The following is a 23,243-nucleotide window of genomic DNA, read 5'->3' as shown; positions in this document are numbered from 1 at the left end:
AGAATTAAAATTTGTAATGAGTAGTACTGTTTTATGGAGACTACTACAATATACACGTATAAAATTGTACTAAATAGCATTTATAGAACAACTTCCAGCAGCTCTAATCCAGGAAAACTGCAGGTTAAAACCTTAAAAGAGGATGTCCTCGCTGGTCATCGGGGTACAAGATAGTTTAGGTTTTAAAGACTGTAAGTTGTGTTTAAGTGTAATTCAGGGTAGTGTGAAGGGGTTATTTGGATTCACCCTGTCAAGTGCGAAGGAAGGTACTTATCGATTCCTCCAGCGTGGGTGAGGGGAAACTAACTAATTAGTGTTGTTAGCGTGGGCGCTAATGGAGAAGGGAGTGTGGCCTCTGGGTGCAGAAACACACCCAGCACTTAGAGAAGCTGTTAATACAACAATGTCAATCTGTACACACACACACACACACACACACACACAGCAGACACAACTGAGAATTCATACAGAGACACTTAAATGAAGTTGCGAACACATATGTGTGAAATAAAGAACATCAAAAAACGCAAACACACAGGATTGTGAACACACACAAACTCCACCTACATTCATGCACATACAGTTAATGTTTAAAAATGTTCATACTCCCACACATCACACACAGCCAAGCACAGCTGTTAATACATCAGTCTCACAAACACACATACGCACAAACACTAACATTCAAATACACAGTACGGCTAAGTAAAGCTGCTAATGCAGCATTAAAGTCAGCATATGTCCTCATACACAAAGGCATCCGTTTAGCTGTTCTACAACATCTTGCTTATCACACACACACAAATATGCTGTTACAGCATTTACAAATAAAACACATACAAGTTACTACACTGTCGTTCCTAGTAGTACACTACAGTATTCAAGCAGAATATTGTACATCAGTGTGATTTCAGGTTCTGTGATTTTAACAGTACTATTTATAATCTTTGCAATTTTAGTAATCTACTAAGCTTCCTCTCTTCAGTCTTCCTTTGAGCCAGGTGGAAAGGCTATACATAAAAATAATAACATAAAAATGTCATGTGCAGTTTTTCCAGGTGTGAATGTGTTTGCTCACCTCTCTGCAGAGCTGTCGGGCTCTATGAATCGGATAAGTGGGGGTGCAGACAGTGTTTCGGTGGCAAATATTCCTCCCTGCAGCTGGACACCAAAGCCGTTGAGGGGGTCACCTGTTAGGATGATCTCACTGGTCTCTACATGAACTACCTGACCACCAGGGCCCACTGAACTGGATGCCAGGGACACTAAACACACACAGATACACATGTGAGATGGATTTTTTTCCCTTCACAACAATTTTATTATTGTACAGACAGACAGACAGAGCTTACAGGAGCTTTTGTGCTCTTTCTTCCTCTGCCGTCGTTTGAGCAGCGAGTTACGTGGACTCATGGGAACTGTAGGCCTGGGCAAGGTGCTGGAGCTCTGGCTACTTGGGCCCGATGTAGTCGTAGAGCCGGGAGAGAAACTGGCAGATACCAGAGCTACAAAAAAAGAGAGAGAAAAGAAAGATGATGTCCATTGTTCCCTTACTTCATTTATTCCTCAATCCCTATCTTTGTGTCCATGTATTGCAAAAAAGAAAGAAAGACGTAATTTAGAAAGAAAGAAAGCCTGACAGACAGACACATTTGTCTTGTCACTGTGTCTGTTCTTACACTTGCAGTAGTCGAGGCTGTTGATAGTGTTATTATTTGAGGCTGTCCACGACTTGTTGAGGGTGGAGCTTGTGTTACAGAGGGTGGAGTTTGGAGGATGACAGTAGTTCACACAGGGGTCCCAGGAGTGGGGGTGATCAGACTTCTGAACCTTCACTGGAACACACACAAATGATTTGTTACTTGTGAGGACAGGGTTTTGACTTACATTAATTCCCTAGAAGCTTACCCCATCCCTTAACATGTGTTAACATATCTAACACTCTACAGTTATTACAACTTTATAGGTGCATGGTTTGTAAACAAACAAACATTCAGTGTGTGAATCTTTTAAGTCTACCAAACGTGTTGAAGCTTGCTATGCTTATTTGTACCTTACTGTGCTGGTAGCTTCATTTTGTTATCTTGGGCGGAAGTTTGCCCCTGTTTCTGGTCTTTGTACTAAGCTAAGACAGTTTGCTAATAGCATCAGATGTGAGTGGTGTCAATTTTTTCATCTAACTCCCGGCAAGAAAGCAAAGACACTTCTTTCTTAAAATGTCAAACTTTTCTTTTATATGTAATAACGTGATCATATCTCTGTCTTCTATTAGTGAGGGATTGGATGACAACCAGAAGAAGTGCCTGGGACAGCAATAACAAACTAAGTTAGCTCACCATTAGCCTGTATGTGATGGGAACTCTGACTTGGCACTATACTGTACATGTTTTGAGATGGACATGGCTCTGTTCCACCTCCTTTAATAAAATGCGCCTGACCTCATTACTAAGGGGGTACTGATAAGGCTCAGAACTTTTCAGATTGTTCAGCAATTTACCATTGAAAGCAACAGACTCAATAAAGTAGCTAAATATGCTACTATATGTTATCTGATGCAACTTCATCAGGTCATGCACCAATCCCTGGTATGATTATATTATTTAAGATGTGACAGGCTGTGTTCCCTCTTCATTAATTTCCTCAAAATCTCTAAGAAAAGGGAAGACAACAAACATACCACACATCTTGCAGACACCAGTTCACTGAAAGGAATAACTGGAAGCTGCCCATAATTCAAGAAAGGTATCATGGAGCTAGGATCATTCTAGCTCATTCTATTGTCACTTAATTAGATTTGCCTGATTAAAAATGCAGACATGCAGGTGGACTGGTTAATAGTCACTCTTCATCAGATGTTGGGGAGAACCTCTTCTTGGGAAACTCCCACTGAGAGCATCAGCATACGATCAAGGCTCAAGTCTCACAACCCACACAGCTTCATGTGTAATTCCTCACTACACAGACTTAGCTCAACTGTGACGTTGATCCTAAGCTGGCCTGTGCTGCCACATCCATCCAGCAGAGCTTTTGTTTCCCTGACGTGTGAGTCTTCTTATCTAAACCGCTGTGTTGGCGGGAGGTCTGAGGAGCATAAGTATTGGGCGGCCTCAGGGTGAGATCTGAGAAAAATTTTCCTGTCTAATCCTTCCTGAGTGAAAGTAAAGTGTCCAGAGACAACGCACATACACACTTATGCTCACTTACACAACTTACATAAGTAAATATACATATATACACACAGAAGAAGTGAATAGTGTGTGTAGATAAACTTATGTCCAGACTCACCAACATAATCTAAACTGGAAAAACACCACACCACACCCTGAAACACAATCAAATTCATACACACACATACACACACAACTGCAAAACTTTTAATCAGTCTATTAATAAAGCAGCGGCAGGCTGGCCACAAGGTCTCCTGCAAGGCCATCAGTGTCCTAATGAGCTGTGTTCAACACACACAAATGCATGCATATACACACAAAGGCGGCTACACAATCGTGATTAGAAGAATGAACATATTAATTTTGCTTCGTAGAGACAAATGAAGGAGATGCGAGATGAGATGCCGACCTTCTGAGTGTGTGTGCGGTCCGTTAACACGTGTAGCTTCTAGTACTTTCTTAAAATGAACTTTATTGTTCTTTTGTCACTTCAACATTGATTAGAATAGAATGCAATTTAATGGTAGGAGGAAAAGAGGGAAGAGGAAAAAAGAAAAGATGAGATGAGTAGATAAAGGGAGACAAGAGGGATGTATAGAATTGAAAAGCAGGAAGAAGTGGAGATGGAGAAAAAAGGAAGACAAGAGGAAGAGGAATAGAGGATAAAAGGGACAGAGATGAAACAAAATACGAGAAGAGGAGGAGGAGAGGAGAGGAGGTGTCAGGCTGTAAGCAGTGTCTGACAACATGCAAGAGAGGTGTAATGACTTTAATTAAATAGCATCCTGCCTTTACACTCCCTGTCACTCAGTTCTCATTCATTCGTCACTTCTCTTTTCAACTTTCTCTCTTCCTGCCCTTTTCATGCTGAGATGAAACACTCACCCCACACGAATTCTATAGATAGATAGTAAATCTGAGGCCCAGGTTTTAGTCTATTTCAGTCTAGAATTTCTAGAATTGGTCTTTTATTTCGTGTCTATCAGCCTATTTTTTAATTCCGCCTTTCTCAACCTCTCTCACGAGTCTCTAATCAGGTCAAAGAACAAGGCATCATTAAGAAACACACAAACAGATTTTTCCCAACAACCAGGAAAAATAATTCACGTTTGTCTGACTTAAGTGACTACATTACAGGCAGCTTTATCACGGGTTCTACATGTGAGTGAACTTGTGTACACACTGCATCCAGCCATGTATTTCTATGTGTGCACACATGCCTCTGTATGGGTGTGCACTCTTGTCACACTTAAACCCCTCAGCTGTGAAGCATTAACCTGGGATAATAAAGCAGCCGTTGGAATCAGCGTTTCCCCTATAAATCCACTGGCACTAATTCTCCCGCAGATGAAAAGCCATCGCTTGGCTACGGGTGAAGAAATACTCCTACAACTAATTAAGCTCAAAGTTGCTGTTGCAGCCAAATATTCCACAATTGTTGTTCTGCGAGAGAAGATGGCGTGCAGAAAGACACTGGGATGAGTGGAATTTTTTCCCCTCTCTGATCTGCTAAATTTGCGTTAGGCGACTTAATTGTGGCTAAATCCTACCAAAATCTTTGTTGCTAGTTTTTAATTTGCCCTAATTCTGGGTCTCCGTTTATCTAAAATAACTGCTGAGGAAGGTGTAATGACATGAAGCTCAGGAATTTAAATACATAGTCTTAACTTGTTTTTTTACTAGTGCTAGCAATTGTTATGCTGAGTACTGCAAACATTGCCATCCAAAGCTAGGAATATTCAGTGTCTTTCATTCACTTCATTACAAAGAGCTCTTGCTCTCTGATAAGTACAGTAATAGTTCACCTTTGTTTAACTTGCTCACAACATCCAGTGTCCCCATTTTTATCACCTAAATCCAACAAAGATTTTTATTCACAGACCTAACGCAGTTCGCTAATTGTTAAGAAGAAATGTCACGAGCACCACACAACATAACATCTCAGGCAGACTTCATATATTCACATTCTATATACGGTAGCAATGACTTCCCTTAGTTGTTGTTTTAATGTTTGTGCAGCTACTGTGTTCTGCATTAGCAATACTTATTTTTCAGCTGAATGACATGAATATATTTTCTCTTAAACAACATCTTAACAGAACTGTCATTTAAAACCTCCAGTGGCTAAAAAGATTAAATTGATTAAAAGGTTAATAAGAAGCAGGCTGTGAATAGAACTATAAACTTTGGTGGCTACAGACCCCACTGTGAGCAAACCAGACATGTAGACACAAACACACACACACACAGAGCCTGTGGTGGTCTAGGGCTGGCTGTGAAAACCAGACTGACAGCCAAAAGCTTCAATCTCATCAAGAGATTATTATACTCATTAACTTCAAGACCAGGCACAGACACACTTACATACACACAAATACAAAAATATAAAGAAATAATATTTTCTCTGTTTCTCCCTCGCTCTCTCTCTCTTCCAAACACGCACACACACACACACACACACACACACACACACACACACACCTGACCTCTAAATCACTTTAGTAGCAAACAAGAGTAAAATGTATTTACTTCACAGCTGTGTCATCACATATCTGACATAACATGATCAAACAGAGTTAACAGCTGGAGGACAACACAAGGTGTAAAAGAAAAACATGATTTGAATTTGGCACATACCTAAACACACACCATCTGGTTGACAACAGTGTAGACAATATAAAATAGCAGGATAAAAGAATGTGTTCATGAGTGATTGAAGGATAATTATTGCATTTTTTAAAATTCATGCCATGATGAGACTTTGTTTTCTTGTTTCGTTTAATTAAGTGTATTCATGTAAGTTCTGCATCACATTGATCTGCTTACTGTCACACAGCTGGCAACCACAAGACAATATGGATGTCTCCTCCATGGAGGAAATAATAAACAGAAATAATCCTAGAATAACACTTCACTTTAGTAAAGATAAGTAACAGTAAAGTAAATGTTTAAAAGACACTTCAAGAAAAATTGCTGTCCAAGCTGAGAAATAAATTGGCAGTAAATCTCAATAACAGTTTCCCCTGTCACTATAATGTATATAATAGTGGTTTAGCCAGTCATACTGCAATATATTAGAAATCTAAGAAAATCATTTCGACAGTGAATCACACACATCATTTACAAACGCTATGAGTCTTTACTGCAGCCTGTGGCTCATTTGCTGCATGTGATCCCCTCTGTCTTTCCTGCTTTGCCTGTCTCTCTTTGGCTGTCCTATAAAGGCAAAATCACCCAAAGAAATAATTTTTGGTAGACCCACCTGTGTCATGCTGTTTCCCAGTTAGCCTCGTTTGATGGGAGGGGAGTATTTCTAATTTCACCAGTTCTGTTGTGCTTGCTAATAGCTGTGTTGCCTCCAGGACCGTACAGTGTTCTGTAGATGTCCCGTCTATGGACAGCAGATGATCTCCAGCATGCAATGCTCCACATCTGGTGATACACAGAGACAGGGAGAATAAGGAAGGAATCTTACCACAACACATCTCAGGAGACAGAAATAGAGTACAAATGATTTCTAAGCTGTTTCAGAAATACTATGCTTTGTTTTTGCTGTGTTTGAAAACCGTACGTACGCTATACACGTTAGCCTGATAAGTTAAGAACAGCATGCTGCAGAGCTGGTCAACCTGGTGTCTCTGCATTTCATACTGTGGTTTAAATTTGCAACCATGTGGGACAGATTAGAGACAGAACGTGGACCTCCAATGTCAACCTGTTCAGTTGGGGTCATTTTAGAGCTAGTTTCAGGACTCACAGCACTGAAATGCACAGTTCAAGTGCATTATGTATACTTCATAGCCAGACTGAGGCTCAGGGAAATATCCTGTCTCCTACTGTCTGTGTTAGTTGTATGGCTGGACACAGCCTATGTGTGTGTGTCTGTGTGTGTGTGTGTCTATGGATGTCTTAGAGATAGGGAGAGAATATATCGCACACATATGCAACTTGAATATAACAAACACACACACGCTTACGGTTTTATTTATTTATTTTATTTTTTTAACACACACACACACACACACACACACACACACACGCTTACTGTTTTATTTATTTATTTTATTTTTAATATATATATATATATATATATATATATATTGACTGTTCTTATGTTGTATGTATGATGCTTTGGCAATATTGTTGTTACACATTCATGCCAATAAAGCTGAACCAACCAACTGAATAGGTTTGGTTTCATAAGTGGGAAGGGACATTATGTCAGTGGATGTTCAACCAAAAAACTGAATGAATGTAAATGCTATTTCTTGCATTCATAGACATTTATATCAATCTAGCAAATAACACATCACCTTGATTATTGTGCTTTACATAATTATGGTCTAACAACACATATACAGTAACACTACTTTTAATCACATTTACTTTCATTGCATCATATTAATTATATTTGCAACATATGCATCTTTCCTAAAAATAGCACTATCCTGTACTACCTTACCTCTGCTTGATGGTCAATTCCAGTTTGGCTTTACAAGAATATAATAATTACACATTGTCATCTAAGAATCAATAGGGTTTTATATTTTTCTTTTAGTCCTGAGTAATATCTGCAGGTCTTCCTCTGAGGATGAATAATGCCACAAGAGCCTGAGAGGTGAGACCCAGAAAAAAAAAAAAAAAACAGTCCATAGAGTCAATTTACCTTAGACCGCGTGGTCCATGTGTGCAAACAGCATGTGTAAGAGTGTGTGTGTTTACCTGTCCACCACGCTGCCAGGCTTAACCCGGTCGATGACAATAACCTGCTTGTTTCGATGATTGGCTGAAGTCAGTGTGATACCCAGCATTGCTCCTGGCGACTTGGCAATTTCCACTAGTAGTGGACCGGAGGCGTTCGTTACTGTGTCTGATTGGGGAAAATTGTTTTTCATTTTAATAATTTTGCTCTCTACTGTGATCTGATGCTTCTGTGCATATGAAAAAACAGCGACATAGCAGCATATATTTCAATTTCTGTATGGCCAACATTACAGTAAGTAGCCTAGCAGCTGAGCTTGGGGCAAAAATGCCCTTGAAAGCAACAACCACCAGATGTGATAACCAGGGGATTCTTTGCAATGGATTCTGGGTAACTCAAATTGAGCAGTTTTACAAAGAAAAAAAGCAGAGCTCAGCCTGTGGCAGCAGAAAATGCCAACACATCAACAAAAAAACACAACATTCAATTTTTAATTTCAGTGGCATTTTAGTAGTCTAGCAACGTTCGCCCCAAGCTTTAATTCATGTCTGAGTCTGGTGTGTGTGTGTGTGTGTGTGTGTGTGTGTGTGTGTGTGTGTGTAATCTCACCCATGATAGTGACATCGTACTCTATCTGGAACAGAGCTTCCTGGCCACACTGAGCCAACATGCTGAGGGCCTCGCTGTGGTTGGCGTTGTGCAGCGGTACACCATCCACACTAAGGAGACGGTCACCAGGACGCAGGGTGCCCTCTCTGAACACACACACACACACACACACACACACAAAAAGGCAACATCAGATGATAAAATGCAGTGATTAGAGAAGAGATGAGAAGACAGAAACACAGTCAACAAAAAAAATGGAGACAAAAAACCTAAGAACAAACAATCAAGTCTGTAAAGAGTCTGAAAATTCAAATTTTATATTTCTCTTTACCTCCTGTATCATTTCATCTTTTACTTTCTCTAACTCAAGTCATCAATTTGTTCTCTTCTTGAAAACACCTTTAACTAATTAATTTCCTCTTGTATTAATGCAATCCCTTTGTATTCTTGGGTAAAGGCCATTGTTGCACTATATGACACAACATACACTGACAAAAAATGACAAAACCATCTTGAACTACAAAAAAACAATTTCAATCATGGCAAGAAAAAGCAACACTTTTCAACAATTCCGTTTCTAATCATCTGCACTTTCTGTCCCTTCCTCTTTTCCTTTTTTCTCTTTCTGAAAAACCATCTATTTCCTCTCTTAATTTCTTCTTTTCTTGAATCCTTACTTCCAAACATTGTTTTCTTTTGTTTATCTCTCTTACTTCTTCATCTTACTTATTTTGTTGCTGTCCTACTTGTTCCATGTATCTTCTCCTACCTCAACTGCTCTCTGTCTTTTCCTCTTTTCTTCTCGCCTCTCATCTGTCTGAGACTGACTGAAAGAATAATTTCTCCTCGAGTTTAAATGGAGGACAAACTCAGTGGAAACAGCAATAGCATGACAGATGACAGATACTTCTGTGCTTCCCAGTGTTCAAAATATCAAGATTAAACATCATGTCATGTGATCTGGTTTCATTTAAATCATGGTAATTTTCAAAAAATCCCTGGTTGACAAAAACACTTTCAAAGAATGAATGTTTAGCATTCTAGAGGCACTCAGTGGCACATTTCAGGCAATTATTTATTTCTCTAAAAATGGATAGGCAGCATTTGGATTTTTTCATGCAGAGGGCTGCATTAAAGAGCAGATAGATGCTTTATGCATGATACCAGAGCGTGAGTAATACAGAGCTGTCATTATACCAGGCTGAAGTTGTAAAGTATGATGCTGACAGGCCAGGAGCTTTTTAACAACTTGATCTTTTTAACAATTTGATTTCTACAAAACTGAAACAAAAAGGTCTGCCCTTGAATTCACCTGAGAAACCGGTGGACAATAGTGATAGTACCTTTCACCAATAAATAAAAAAACATACTCCAAACAAACATGTTCATTGGACTCTGGTCATATTTTGAATATCTTGTTACACTCCTATTTTGAGGAACACCAAAAGCTGATGTCTGTTTGATGAGTTTTCCACACACAAAAAATACATAAAAAATTTACACCACTCAGCTGTTATTTCAGGAGTTAGAGGTTGATTTAACTGTGTAAGTGGTGAAAGGTTAAATAAAGTCTTGAAGGCTTCCCTGACATTTAGCCTGCTTTCAGACCTGGAGGCTCTATGTGTCTTTTCTTTCTATTTCTTCTATTGATAAAACCAGATGGCTCTCTAACACTTTCAGAGTTGGCACTTTAATTCTCACTGGGTAATGCCAGAAATGAAGGCACTCCTGGGACTGTATGGTGCTGTGGATTAAGTCTTCTCCAATTGGCATATAAATGGAATATAATGCAGCATGAATATCTCATTCGTTTCCCCTGGACTGACCCACATTTTGGAGATGATTTTCTTTAGAATGGTGTTAAATGAGCTTCAGGGCAAAATAACTCAACAGTAAGATAGAATTTAATCTTGGTCTTGTCCCAGTCTGTCAATCTATGTGTGCACCTATGGAGGATCAACTAGAATAAGGCCATGCCTAATGTAAAAACAATTCAGGTTGATCTGCAATCAATTTTTAAAAAACAGTATTTCCATAAGCCCTAAAGATCTGTCAAAGATCGCTGACAAGTATTCATTCACTTATTCAGTAGAAACATAACTGCTATGTTTCATGCAGTTAGTCTGCATGTGTCCTACTTTATTGCTGCATGCAATTATTTCACAGATAGTTGCCACGAGAATAAAAATAGCATCTCCAGTTCTAAAGTCTGATGTTAACTGATTGAAGCTGCTGAGTGATCAGAGAAGGGAGTTGCCTTATTTGCCTTTCTTGGCTGAAATAAAATTAGTAAAGTATGCTGTTTAAACTTTATTCGAGATTTGTGTAATAGTAATACAGATGGGTGAAAAAGGAATAAAAAAACTTGTAATAGATTATCCTAGTCTGTTGAACTTTACTAGAGGTATAAACATATAACTCCCATATTTGTTTTGATGATGGTGGAGGGGAGCAGTGTCACATGTCACTCCATGATATATGTAATTTTCCTACTCAACCAATTCAGTGAGCCCTTGTGTCTGCAAATTCATGTGCCTTCATTCATGTTCTTCCTTGAATTTGTCACTTGCCTGTATGTTTTTTATGATGTTGGGTTAAGTTAATTCTTATGGTGGTTTTCATCCTGCATTATTAATTGTATTTCATGACTCAGCTTGTTTTTAAATTAATTAATGACATTCCGTGGTCATTGTTGCATTGATTACAAAAAAGGTACCTTCTTTGGGTTTCCAGCAACTTCATATGGCCTATTATACTCATCAAACAGGAAGTGGAAGAAGCCAGTCTGTGTTCATGCCTACCACCTGGGATCCCCACTAAATGTTTGTATTTTTAATATTTAATTGCATAATAGAATTTACTTATTTCTTCCTGTGTCTACAACCTGTGTTCAGCATTGGAGCTAATGTTACTGCATTTTGCAGGCTGTCAACTTTTTGCCTAAGAATATGAGGTTTGTATTTCTCTAGATGGCACTAATTTCTCTGTATGTTAAATCCACCACACAAGCTATATACACACCTTTTTGCATCATAGTAACTTATTCTATCCAGGAGGATTTTGAACTGTGTAAAAGTGTAAGAATTCATGCACTGGATATCTACAGAAGGTTGAATCACTGCTGCCTTACATCAGTTAAACTGTTGTAAAGCTGACATTTATATGAAAATGTCATGGATTATTACTTAAACATGAAGACTGAGACAGATGCATGATGACAACATTAAAGGGATATGAGATGATTCATGCCGCCACTGCTATGAGTAACACATAACTGTCAACATACCAGTGATGGTCACAGGAAATGACACCTTCATCCTTGGGGTTTTTTTGCATGAAGGCACAGAACAATCTCTCCGACTCTAACTGGCCGAGCTTTGCTGCTGTTTTAAAATTCATTAGAGGCCAGTGTTCATCTGGCTTTTATTTTTCATAGACTTTTTTTGGAAGTCATTGCCCTTTTCACCACTAAAAGACATACGTGATCCCTCTCTCTGACTTTGACTGTATATGTGTTTCTATGTTTGCTTGGATATGTCTCGCACACTGCATGTGTGTGGAAATGTTTCTGTTAGTATGCATGTGTGTGACACCTTTGCATATGTGGCTGCAGTGCAGCATATATGGGTTTATGGTTGCATGAGGGTGCAGTCAGTGCTACCTGTCTGCAGGACCTCCTGGCCTGACATAGGTGACCACTAGGGGACGTGACTTGTGCCAGTCTTCGTGGGTACCACCTGCAAAAAGAGTATAGGTTAAAGTTGATCACATGGACTCATATGACTACAAACCTTCAGTTACAGAAACTTGCTTTAGATAGGTAATCCATCACAGTGAGGATTTATTTTGTATTTTACTCAAAAAGATGTATCCATTGTAGCACAGTTTCCAAATGGGATTGTTGAAACTCTCATTTAATAAAACCCTGACATCTGAAGTTAAAGAGTCTGCTTCCTGGAAGGCAGCGAATCAATTTAAATGGTTAGTGTATCTTTCAGAAGTGTTCAGCAGAAATGTAAAGCATGGACAGTTTGTACTAAATGAAATTAAACATTTAAGTCACCGTAGCCTTCCTGTTAATCATTAATTGTTTAAGTGTGCCATATTGCATGAATGGTCTCATCTTTTTCCTACTTACACAGCTTCATTTGATGATTTCAACAGAAATATTTTTTTACAGCATGGTGCCATGTCAATCATAACTATTTATATAGTTATCTAAACACACACTGATGGTTACCTCTCATGACGAAACCAAAGCTGCTCCCCTCTTTGTGCAAACAGATGTCGATTGTCTTTGATATAACCCCTGAGGTGCTGTCTGGTGCTTTGAGAAGGAGGAAATGTAGAAAGGAAGAGAGGGAGAGAAAGAGAGATAATGTAATTTATTAATTTTAGTGAAAGAGTACTCTAAATATAAAATATAACAAAAATCATTTGCTTCTGTGGCTCCTTTACCAAGTATCAATCAATCAATTAAAGTTTTGTTCATTTGAATTTTGTTAAATTTGACATAATGGTAACGGAGCATAACCATTTAATATAGTATGGATAATCACTTAATATAATATTAATATAATGATATGATGAATATTTGCTTTACAGTTACAACACTGCAGTGAATTGCACCTGGATCCCAATAGGTACACAGTATGGAGTGTGGGTCTTAATTAAGGATGCATGTGATCTCTTATATTATTATATTATATTATTCTATAATCTTAAAATGCAGTATAATAAAATAAAACTATTGGTGCTTCAGTCAGATAGCTCAAATTCTTACTGTGTCACACTGCCTGTCTGATCTGTTTAGTTATCCACCGTTTCTGTTATTTAGTATTGTTGTATTTTGGTCTCATTCTGTCTGCTTGTGGTCTTGTTTAGTTTGTTATATTCATTACTCTGATCTGTTCTGTCTTATTTTGATATAATCTGTGCCTGCTTTAGTTCTTGTTTGATTCTGTTTCTGCCTGGTGATTGTTATTAGTTTCCCTGTTATCATGCTTGGTTTCTGTCTGTCTGTCAGATGTCAATTTTTGTTCCCTGCCGGTTTCATTATTCATTTGGTTATGATCAATGTGTGTTAGCCTGTTCTGTTCAGTTATCTTAGTCTGTTCTGTCTTATGGAGTTGCCTGTGTTTCTCAGTTACTTGGGCAACCTTGCCTTGTGTTTTGCAACCTGTTAGTGTCTGTCTGTTTTCCCCTGCTGTCTCTCTGCCTGCCTGTGTTTCATTATTCTCATCTCTGTTACCGGTGTTGCTCCCGCCCTGCTCGTTAGTCCCTGTGTAGAAATGCTTGCTTGTTTCTTTAGTCTGTGTCCGGTCATTGTAGCTTGCTCTATCTCTGTTTCTGTCTCTGTTGTGTGTAGTTTGTTGTGCTCTGTTCCGTGTCCTGCCCTGCCTGTTCTGGATCCTGTGCCCTGTTGGATTTTTCTGTTGGATTACTGTGTTTCCTTTTTAGATTATTTACCTTTTGGATTACTTGGACTCTCTCTCTCTGCAAGTGTGCTCGCTTTTTGTTTTGTGAATAAACCTTATCAACTGAACCAGCTCTGTGTCCTGCATTTGGGTCCTCCAACCTGCTCAACCACACAGCAAACCGTGACAGATTGCCACATGCTTTGTATTAACAGGCATACAGACTGAAAATGGCACAGCATTAAAATAATGCAAGGAGCTGAGATAGTGTGGGCGTGTTGCTACAAGTACAAGGGATACAATGCAATTAACTGAGGAATGGGTGCATGAGTTTAAAGTGTTCTCAGATGAGAAAACCCTGCACAGCAGTTTATGATACTATGACACAGAATATTTGAAAGTTATCACAGCAACAATAATATATTCTTTTATTCTTATGATCACCAGGTAAACAGTAGAATGACAGAGTTCCCATCCTTTGTGCATTACTGTATTGCATTTGACAACCCTGTTTTATAGTATTTTATTTGTTTGGTTTTACTTTTTTGCTGCAGCCCTATGCAGCCCGGAACCCTGCTGTGTTGGTTCTCATCATAACTTATTATAGTTTATTTGCCAGAACTATAATCTTTACCCAGCTTTATCCATCTTGTAGTCATCGAATTTTAACAACATTGGTATTAGATGTTTAAAAAAACATTATTGTTAAATGTATTCCAGGGTTTTGCAGAATTGTCTAATATCGTCCTCCTTGCCTGCCAATATGTATTATTCACACAGTGATAATGTCGGACTGGACATGACCTCACTGGAGCTATTCATTTATGGCCCTAAAAACCCTGTGAAAGTGTGTAATTAAACTAATATGTACCTGTAGGGGGCAGTTCATACTCCACCTCCAGCAGAACCCTCTCTCCTACATTCTTCAGTAAGCTGATTATCTCTTCATGCCGCAGTTTGGTCAGATTGATGCCGTTCACCGACTTTATGTAGTCACCGACATTTAACTGGTCACTCCTGCACAGAAAAGGAATCGAAGCATGTAAATGCAGATGTGCATTGTTTTGAAAATGTGGCCAGTGATCTTTAAGACAAGTGCACTAAGTTTCTATTTTTCCTCTCATTATTGTGTTATTATGTTTAATTACAGAATAGTCTGAATGTATTTATTCTTCCTCTTCTTCTTTGCGAGTGTTGCACCCACCTGGCTGCCAGTCCTCCAGGCCGTAGGTTGGATACCCGCGGTTTCCCATCCTTGTCGGTTCCTCCTGAGATGGTAAGGCCCAGTGTGCTGCCTTCTTTCTTCACCAGCTCCACCATAGTCACCCCCCGCAGAGCTTCTAACCAAAAACACACATACACATAAAGACAAATACACACACACAAAACAGGGAAAGAGAAGGACGTACCCACACACACAAACACACATACACATAAAGATGTGTACACAGACATATACACACACACTCAAACACACAAAATACAGAGATAAATGGTTAGTGGCTGCCCTCTGTCCATTCTGATTCCTGGATTAAAGGGAGGCCAAGATACAAGAAAGATAAGTCAAAAGACATTTGCTGCTTTGTCCTTGAGTGAGATACTGATCCCCTGTCTGCTCATTATAAGACAGTCAGCTGAAATGACTAAAATGTAAATGTGAAGATAAGCAAAAGATAAGATAAGCATCAGGTAATGAGAATAGCATAGCATCATTGTTTCATTGTTCATTAGACATAGCACACTATGTATATGTATGAGAAATTCAGCCCTTTTTACCAAAATAAGCGCATATATGCTGGTTTTTTTTAAACACGGGTAAACCAACTAAAAATTGGTGATTGACTCCTTTGCCAGAAGACGAGTTTGCCTTTTCAGTTTGTTTCTAATGTGTCGTGTTCAACGTCACAACCACCCTGGAAAACAGAGTTAGTAAACAGTAGAAAGCAGCATGGAGGCCATGACAATGTTACGGAGGTCATTGGCTGAATCCCAATCTCAACACTCACGGACTCACAGACTCTGAGGCGCGTTCCCGGTACGTCCACGAGGGCTCTCTCTCAGACTTTTTGAGCCTTTTATGCACACTTTCCGTAAGTCTGCATCTCTGCAGACTTTGCCTGAGGGAATTAGCCACAGTTCAAAGCGTTGTGACGTTAAACACAGGCTAACTAGGGGAAGCCAGCGTTAAGAAAAAGGTGAACAAACATGGAAGGAGCAACTACAAGAAAAAAGACGTGTACATTTAAGTGAATGTTGCTGTTTTGATGCAAACAAAAGTACACTGATTATTTGAAAATTACCTCTGGTTCACTCTGTAGGGCAAGAGCCTCTAATACGTTCAAATCCGATAGTCTATCCCTTCAGTGCCTTGGCCCTGTACATACCATGTTTTGAAGTTGTCAAGGGAACATGATATTTTGCAAAGTGCTGTTCCATTATACTATTTCCTGCCCTTGCAGCCTCTTTCTCATCTCGCACTCAAGCCCTTACCAGGTTATGTCAACTGGGTCAGTGAAGGTTCAGGGCTTAAGCGTGAGGGCGGATTGGCTGCTGTGTGAAACCCGTATACATAGATGTAAAAACAAGATGTAGCCACAGTGTTTCGGGTTAATAGCTCCGTGCTGGGCAGGTGCCAGGTGCGTTTACGGTGTTCGTGTGCTCTGAAAGACATCACAGCATGGATAGAGTCACAGCTTATAGATGCTAATACTATAAACATTATAGATGAGACATTTATAGACATCTGCAGATAAAAACAGATGAATGAGAGGGTCGGGAAAAGGGGCGAAAATTAGCGTGTCTACTCGTGTGCCGATTGGAGCTGGGGATGATAAATACCCAGGAGTAAATGTTGATTGATTGTACCCTTTTACACTAAAGACAAAAGCTAAATGCAAGCAGGTGTTAGTGTTTTTTTTAAGGGCTTTGGACTATTTACATACTTTAAAACATGGAAGTAACTTGTTTGAAACTAAAACCCTCCACCGAACCTACTGAAGGGGATTCTCTGTGGACTGTGCTAATGAGGATCAAGGAACGGTTGACCCCTCTTACTTATTTCAATAGGACGACAAAAACCATTGTACAGTGATATAGTCCCGAAACACTTAATTAAACAACTGTATAAGCAAAGGCATCACAATATCCAGAAAAATTATATGTAACCTATTTTCTAACTGCAGCGACCCAGCTATTTGTGGGCTGAGTCAAGGCTAGATGAGGTAAACAACTTAATGGGTTGACTTGGGAAAAACGCTACAGAGCAGGAGAGTTCACATTCATGCTTTTGCGGCTTAGAAGTTAAGAGTTCATGACAAAGGTTCATGATGAAAGACTAGTTTCAGCAATAATTAACAATGGAAAGGCATCAAGACTATGTTCTTCTGTTTCTACAGTGATCATAGTATGTATGATACAGGCATTGACAGAGACCATGTGAGCTTGCATTTCTTTAAATGTCCTCTCAAGGATAGAATGACAAAGGAAATTATTTCACAGAGAGATTTGGATAGAAGTTTAGGATTATAGGAAGGTTTAGGCTGTGGTAATGGCAGCTGCGGTAACGGCCCAAATACAGTAAGTTAAAGGAAAAGTTATACCCAGTCTTTTTCCTTGTCAAATGCCATTGCCTACATTACTCACAATGCAACCCCCCACCAATAATTTATTGGAGATATGAGTGTGTTATACCAGTTGCCACTAGCCTCAAACGGAGATGATGAGATGGCTACAGAGGTCTGTTAAGCTAACTTCTTTTCAACTCCATACCTCAGTTGTTGTTTTTTTAATTTTCAAACTACTGCAGCCCCAACTGAGTCTGACTCAAGTTTCATCACTTTATCAGACTTTGAGCAGCCCCCTCTGGAGCCACAAAATGTTGAATTAAGTTACAATGGTAGGTTTTTAAATTCCAAGGCTAGTGCACCTAAGTGACAGTGTAAATGGCAGAAATATTGTAGGCCTATTCCTACAACCTAAAATCGTAGGACAAAACTAGAGTGCCCAATGGGTAGGATGTGGGTTTGTTTTTTATGTTACATTAAGCATGTGGATTATGGTAAAGATCATGTTAACTCATGTCTACAGAAGGTTAAACATGCAATTTCATCACCTTTTCAAGGTGAAGTGTGTAATATTTCTGAGGGTCTGTAAATGCTCCGTACTTGTATAGCGCCTTTCTAGTCTTTTCGACCACTCAAAGTGCTTTTACACTACATCTGCATTCACCAGTCACACACATTCATACATAGCGGAATAGCCGCCAGGGGCAATTCGGGGTTCAGTATCTTGCCCAAGGACACTTCGACACGCAACCAGGGGGAGCCAGGGATTGAACCTTCCGATTAACGGCCAACCCGCTCTACCTCCTGAGCCACAGCCGCCCGGTCTATTGACGGAAATGCAATATAATATACATAACTATGTTTTCAGTGGTATATGAAGACCTTACATAATAAACTGTTATGGTTTTATTACCTTAGAATGAGCACATAATCGCAGGTCCACCTAACATGGATGTTGCCATGTTGCGCCATTCTCTGAACCAAATGCTCAATGGCCTAAATACATTTGTCGAATCAGTCACTCTTTTGGCAAACCTTAAACAAGTTCAGGTAGTTAAGACACTTTTTGCAAATCTCATCCACTCTTTTTGCAAAACTCTAAATACATTCTCACTCACATGGTATAGCAAAATGGTAAATACACGCGGCAAAAGGTAAACACAACAAAGCTGTCATCTTTACACACAACTCATAATTCTGCACACTTGCTTCTATAATCAGAATCAGAAAAGCTTTTATTGCCAAGTAGTTTTTACACGTACGAGGAATTTGTTTTGAAGATAAGGTGCTACACATAGACAAATATACAGTTGACATAAATAAATGTAGAAATATATAAATATGGGATAGATTGACAAAAATATGAAAAATAGAAGAATAACGATTAACAACAAACAACAAATATGTGCAATATACCGGGTATGTACAATGGTGTGGGCCTTGTAAATGAAGCTAGCTGCAGAAGGGTAGAAGCTGTTTTTTTGGTGAGAGGTTTTGGTCATGATGGACCACAACCTCCTGCCAGAGGGGAGTGACTGAAACAGTTTGTGTCCACGGTGGGAGGGGTCAGCGGCAATCTTTCCTGCTCGCCTCAGAGTCCTGGAGGTGTACCGGTCCTGAAGAGATGGAAGATTGCAGCCAATCGCCTTCTCTGCGAATGATACGAGGCAGCAGCGTACCAGATGGTGATGGAGGAAGAGAGGATAGACTCAATGATGGCGGCGTAGAAGTGCACCATCGCTGTCTTTGGCAGGCTGAACTTCTTCAACTGGCGCAAGAAGTACATCCTCTGCTGGGCCTTTTTGATGATGGAGGTGATGTTCAGTTCCCTCTTGAGGTCCTGGGAGATGATGGTGCCCAGGAAGTGGAAGGAGTCCACGGTGGTGACTGGGGAGTCACACAGGATGATGGGGAAGGATGAGGCAGGGCACTTTTTGAAGTTCATGACCATCTCCACTGTCATCAGAGCGTTGAGCTCCAGACTGTTCTGGCTGCAACAGGTCAATGATGTGATCAAACCAATATGTGGTCAAGTCCCTGGCCAGCATAGTGGCAATTTCACCCTTTAACCAAGCTATAAGTAAGGGACAGGTTCTCTACTGTCATTCTACCTTGAGGCCATTTAACACTGAACCATTGTCTTCCTTTTCTAGGAGGTCTTTGAAATTTTGTGTTTGAGTCAGAGCAGCTGGATCATCAGCCGGCAGTACATCCTGTCTATGGTACAATGTCAGCTTTGACTGTGGTGTCCCACTAAGCAAGTGGTTCAACATTAACTAGCAACCAGTGATTCATTAATGTTTACCTTCAACCATACAGCCAGGGATGTACTGGGACTGAAATTCTCCCCGGGACTCTGAGACAGAGAGGCCTTTTATGCGAGCGCCCTTTTGGGGGCGGCATAAATATTTTTTGCAGTTATTTTAATACATATTTAATATAATTTGTTGTATACAGCGAATCAGATTATGCTGAAGACCTTCAAGAAACTTCAGGATGACATTGCCTCTTCAATTTGTCTAAGCAAGGCATCTCTGCACTGAACAAGACCAGGTCAGGCAAGCCTGAGTCAGTCAGAGGGCTAAAATACTACTGAACACTGAAATGGTATTATGGTTTTTGGCTTTTTCCCTCTCCTTTATTGAGTTATATATCTGTTTGTGCATGTACTAGGTTTGCAAAGTGAAAAAGCCCAAAGTCCAGCCCAAAGGGAGTTCCCATCTTCCAAGAAACTGCTCTGAATTGCCTGAAAACAGCTCGTTTGTAGTCCAGCCTTTACTTCCCTTTCTATTGACGTCACAATGAAAATAGGTGTCATAATGTTCGCTGAGCGACTAGTCCGACACGCCCTCAAAAACACCAGTGGAAAAACAGTGAGCTGCAGCACACACCTCTCCTCTCCCTTCCAAACACTAGCTACCCTCCAAGCAGTCAATGGACATAAAGTTGTTCCTGTGATGTAGAGACAGAGCTCAGTTAAAACTTTATGGATGAAAGATACTTTTGTTACAGATTAATAACTCACCACTCTGAAACTCTTGCTCCAGTCCAAATTGCCAACCTGGTCGGCAACATGTAGCCTACAGCTGAATCGAAGCTGTTTACCGGCCTTCCGCTGACCTGCCCTTCCCTGCTTCTGATGGGCTAGTATTCCTTAACTAGGAACTGCGCATGTGCAAACTCCCAACAAAACCTTCAACACAGGGTGAAAGAGGAGCTGCAGCAATGTGCAGTATAACAAGAAATATGGCGTTTTTTGAAAATTAAACCATGTAAACCTGTTCTGGTACAACCCCTAAATAGGATTTTGAACTTAAAAATGATCATAATACCACCTCTTTAAATATACTCAAAACTACAATACATTCCCATAAAATAGAGCAGTGTGTATGTGTGTGCATAAAAATCAAATCCCTCATCTTTATCTCTGAGTAGGCCTCTCCCTGGCTCAGCTTCCCCTGTGCTGGACCCTCTGCTTTTACTGATTGTACAGTTACATATACAGAGAAGAACATCAGTAATAAATATGACAATAATCCATTCTCTAATTCTAAAAACACACTGCCCTGTACCTTTCACTGTTTTGTCTGGTTTCATTTACCTTCTCCTCCTGCTGCTTCTCTTCCCTGTGCTCCTTCTCCTCCTCCTCCTGCCGCTCCTCCTGTCCCTTCTCTCCCTCCTCATCAACATGACTGGGGTCATCATCACCCTGTCCCTGTGCATCACCTCCACAGCTAATATACATAAAGACATACAGAGATTCCTCGGTTAATTTGGCTCATTTAGCTGCCTCTTTTGGCAACATTTTTTAATCTTAATTCTTATTTGTTACCGTCTCTGTTGAGCCTATCAGACAACCCAGCGCTGACTTCAGCCCCGACAAAACGTTTGTAGATTAAGCTCCAAATGGAAAGTAAACTTCTTTGATCGGCCCTGTTGAGCCAATCAGATTTCGTTAAAATGAAGATCGGTCCAAGTTGGGAGGGGCCGCTCGTACACCCCCTCCATATTGAAAGTATTGGTTTGGCCCAGTCAGACACACAGACAGCGTTCGCTGTAGCGGACTGGCCGGCGGGGCAGTCGCGGATCATAAAGTAAAACAGAAACTGAAAAATAAAAACTCCTGACCCCTGGCCGGTTCGGCCTGAAATGGACCAGCCGATCGGGATGGCTCCCGAATGCCACAATGGCCAGTCCACCCCTGCATACAGCCCTTACTTCAGTCCAATAGAGGAATGTTTCTCTGCCCGGTGGTGGAAGGTCTATGAGCAAAATTCATCTACTAGGGAAAATCTCTGACGCTGTGTTCTCAGTTTTTTGATGCAGTGTCTAAATAATGCTCTGTAGTGTTTTACATATTGACTGGCTGTGTTTATGTTTTGAGGCGATTGTTTGATTTTGCCAGAAGAGTGATCAGGGTTTAGTGAATGTAGTTTAAAGATTAGGTTTTGTGTTTCGAGAAAATGGATGAAGGTTTCAAGAAATGTGTCTTTTTGTGTCTAATTGTGAAAAGCTGTAATAAACAGCAGGTGTTGGCAAATAAGTATTGCATCAGAGCAATTTTTTTTATCCATTAGATGGTGGGATTGTGAGATTATTGTACATAATTTTTAAAGAGGTGGTATTGTGCTTTTTAGCTTTTTCCCTCTCCTTTAGTGAGTTATATACACCTTTTTTTATGCATGTAATAGGTTTGCAAATTGAAAAAGCCCAAAGTCCAGCCCAAAGAGAGTTCCCATCTCCCACAGAAAACTCTGCTCTGAACTGAATGAAAACCGCTCATTTGTAGTTTAGCCGCTTCCCTTTCATCCCCGTGAGGTCACAGGGATGAAAGCTAAATGCCCTTATATAATGCTTGCAAAGCAGCTAGTCCAACACACCTTTAAAAACACCGGTGGAAAAGCACTGAGCTGCAACACACCTCTCCTCTCCCTACCCTCCAAGCAGTCAATGGACATAAAGTTGTTACTGTGATGTAGAGACAGAGCTCAGTTAAAACTTTATGGATGGAAAATACATTAGTTACAGATTAATAACTTACCACTCTGAAACTCTTGCTCTAGTCTCCAAAGCCGTGTTTACTGGCTTCTCATTGGCCCGCCCTTCTCTGCTTCTGATTAGCTAGTAGGGGAGAGCCGGGACCAATGAAACACTTTTCAGATATATGTCATTTTAAAATATAACGTTACAGACAGAAATCATTTGTTGTTGTCATCAACAACTCACAACTAAAATGTGGAACAACTTCAGTATAATATCACTTTGAAGGAAAGGTGCGCATTGTTTCATTCGTCCCTACTGTGCGGGACGGATGAAACACAGGGGTGGGACGGAAGAAACACAACGTACATACATTTAAATAGTTTATGTTATTCTTGTTTTTATTTAGAAAGCTTGACACTACCCTTCTTAATATGTAATTGCAAACTCATTATGTCCTTTTTCTTAATAAAAAATAGTATAAATACAACTTAGCTATAGCTAACTAGAAAATCTAACAGCTAATGCACATTTGGATCAGATATCGGCTGCCCTTTTTATGTACATCTGCAGCCTGTTTTCCTGGTCTACTGTGAAGATCCTGTTATTTGGCTGTGAACATCCTGGTGGTCCAGCCTGCAGCCTAGTGGGCTCTGCCCCCCTCCCGCCGTATCTAAATAAGGTAGAATGGCTGCGTGTTCGGGACGAATGAAACAACGTCAATCGTCCCGACAGTGACTCTTGACGTTTAAACTTCACTAGCTTCTAAACTGTAAAACTTTGACATTCAAAACTTCAGGATTTG

The 23,243-nt window shown here is 40.0% G+C and overlaps 1 protein-coding gene across 1 annotated transcript in view; it reads right to left on the bottom strand.

The window, feature by feature from the left end:
• grip2b (glutamate receptor interacting protein 2b) overlaps positions 1-23,243 on the bottom strand; it is a 338,124-nt gene that overhangs the window by 20,678 nt on the left and 294,203 nt on the right. Inside the window, exons 3-12 of the mRNA XM_046075485.1 lie at positions 15,100-15,235; positions 14,767-14,912; positions 12,719-12,805; positions 12,140-12,215; positions 8,479-8,624; positions 7,890-8,037; positions 6,430-6,599; positions 1,680-1,835; positions 1,353-1,505; positions 1,079-1,265 (exon numbers count right to left, since the gene is read on the bottom strand). Coding sequence (XP_045931441.1) covers positions 1,079-1,265; positions 1,353-1,505; positions 1,680-1,835; positions 6,430-6,599; positions 7,890-8,037; positions 8,479-8,624; positions 12,140-12,215; positions 12,719-12,805; positions 14,767-14,912; positions 15,100-15,235 — 1,405 coding nt within the window. The remainder of the gene's footprint in view (positions 1-1,078; positions 1,266-1,352; positions 1,506-1,679; positions 1,836-6,429; positions 6,600-7,889; positions 8,038-8,478; positions 8,625-12,139; positions 12,216-12,718; positions 12,806-14,766; positions 14,913-15,099; positions 15,236-23,243) is intronic.

The sequence above is a fragment of the Micropterus dolomieu genome, linkage group LG18 (genome assembly GCF_021292245.1).
Source record: "Micropterus dolomieu isolate WLL.071019.BEF.003 ecotype Adirondacks linkage group LG18, ASM2129224v1, whole genome shotgun sequence".
Classification (NCBI taxonomy): domain Eukaryota; kingdom Metazoa; phylum Chordata; class Actinopteri; order Centrarchiformes; family Centrarchidae; genus Micropterus; species Micropterus dolomieu.
Note: the sequence above shows the minus strand (reverse complement) of the source record. Positions and strands in the feature narration are given on the sequence as shown.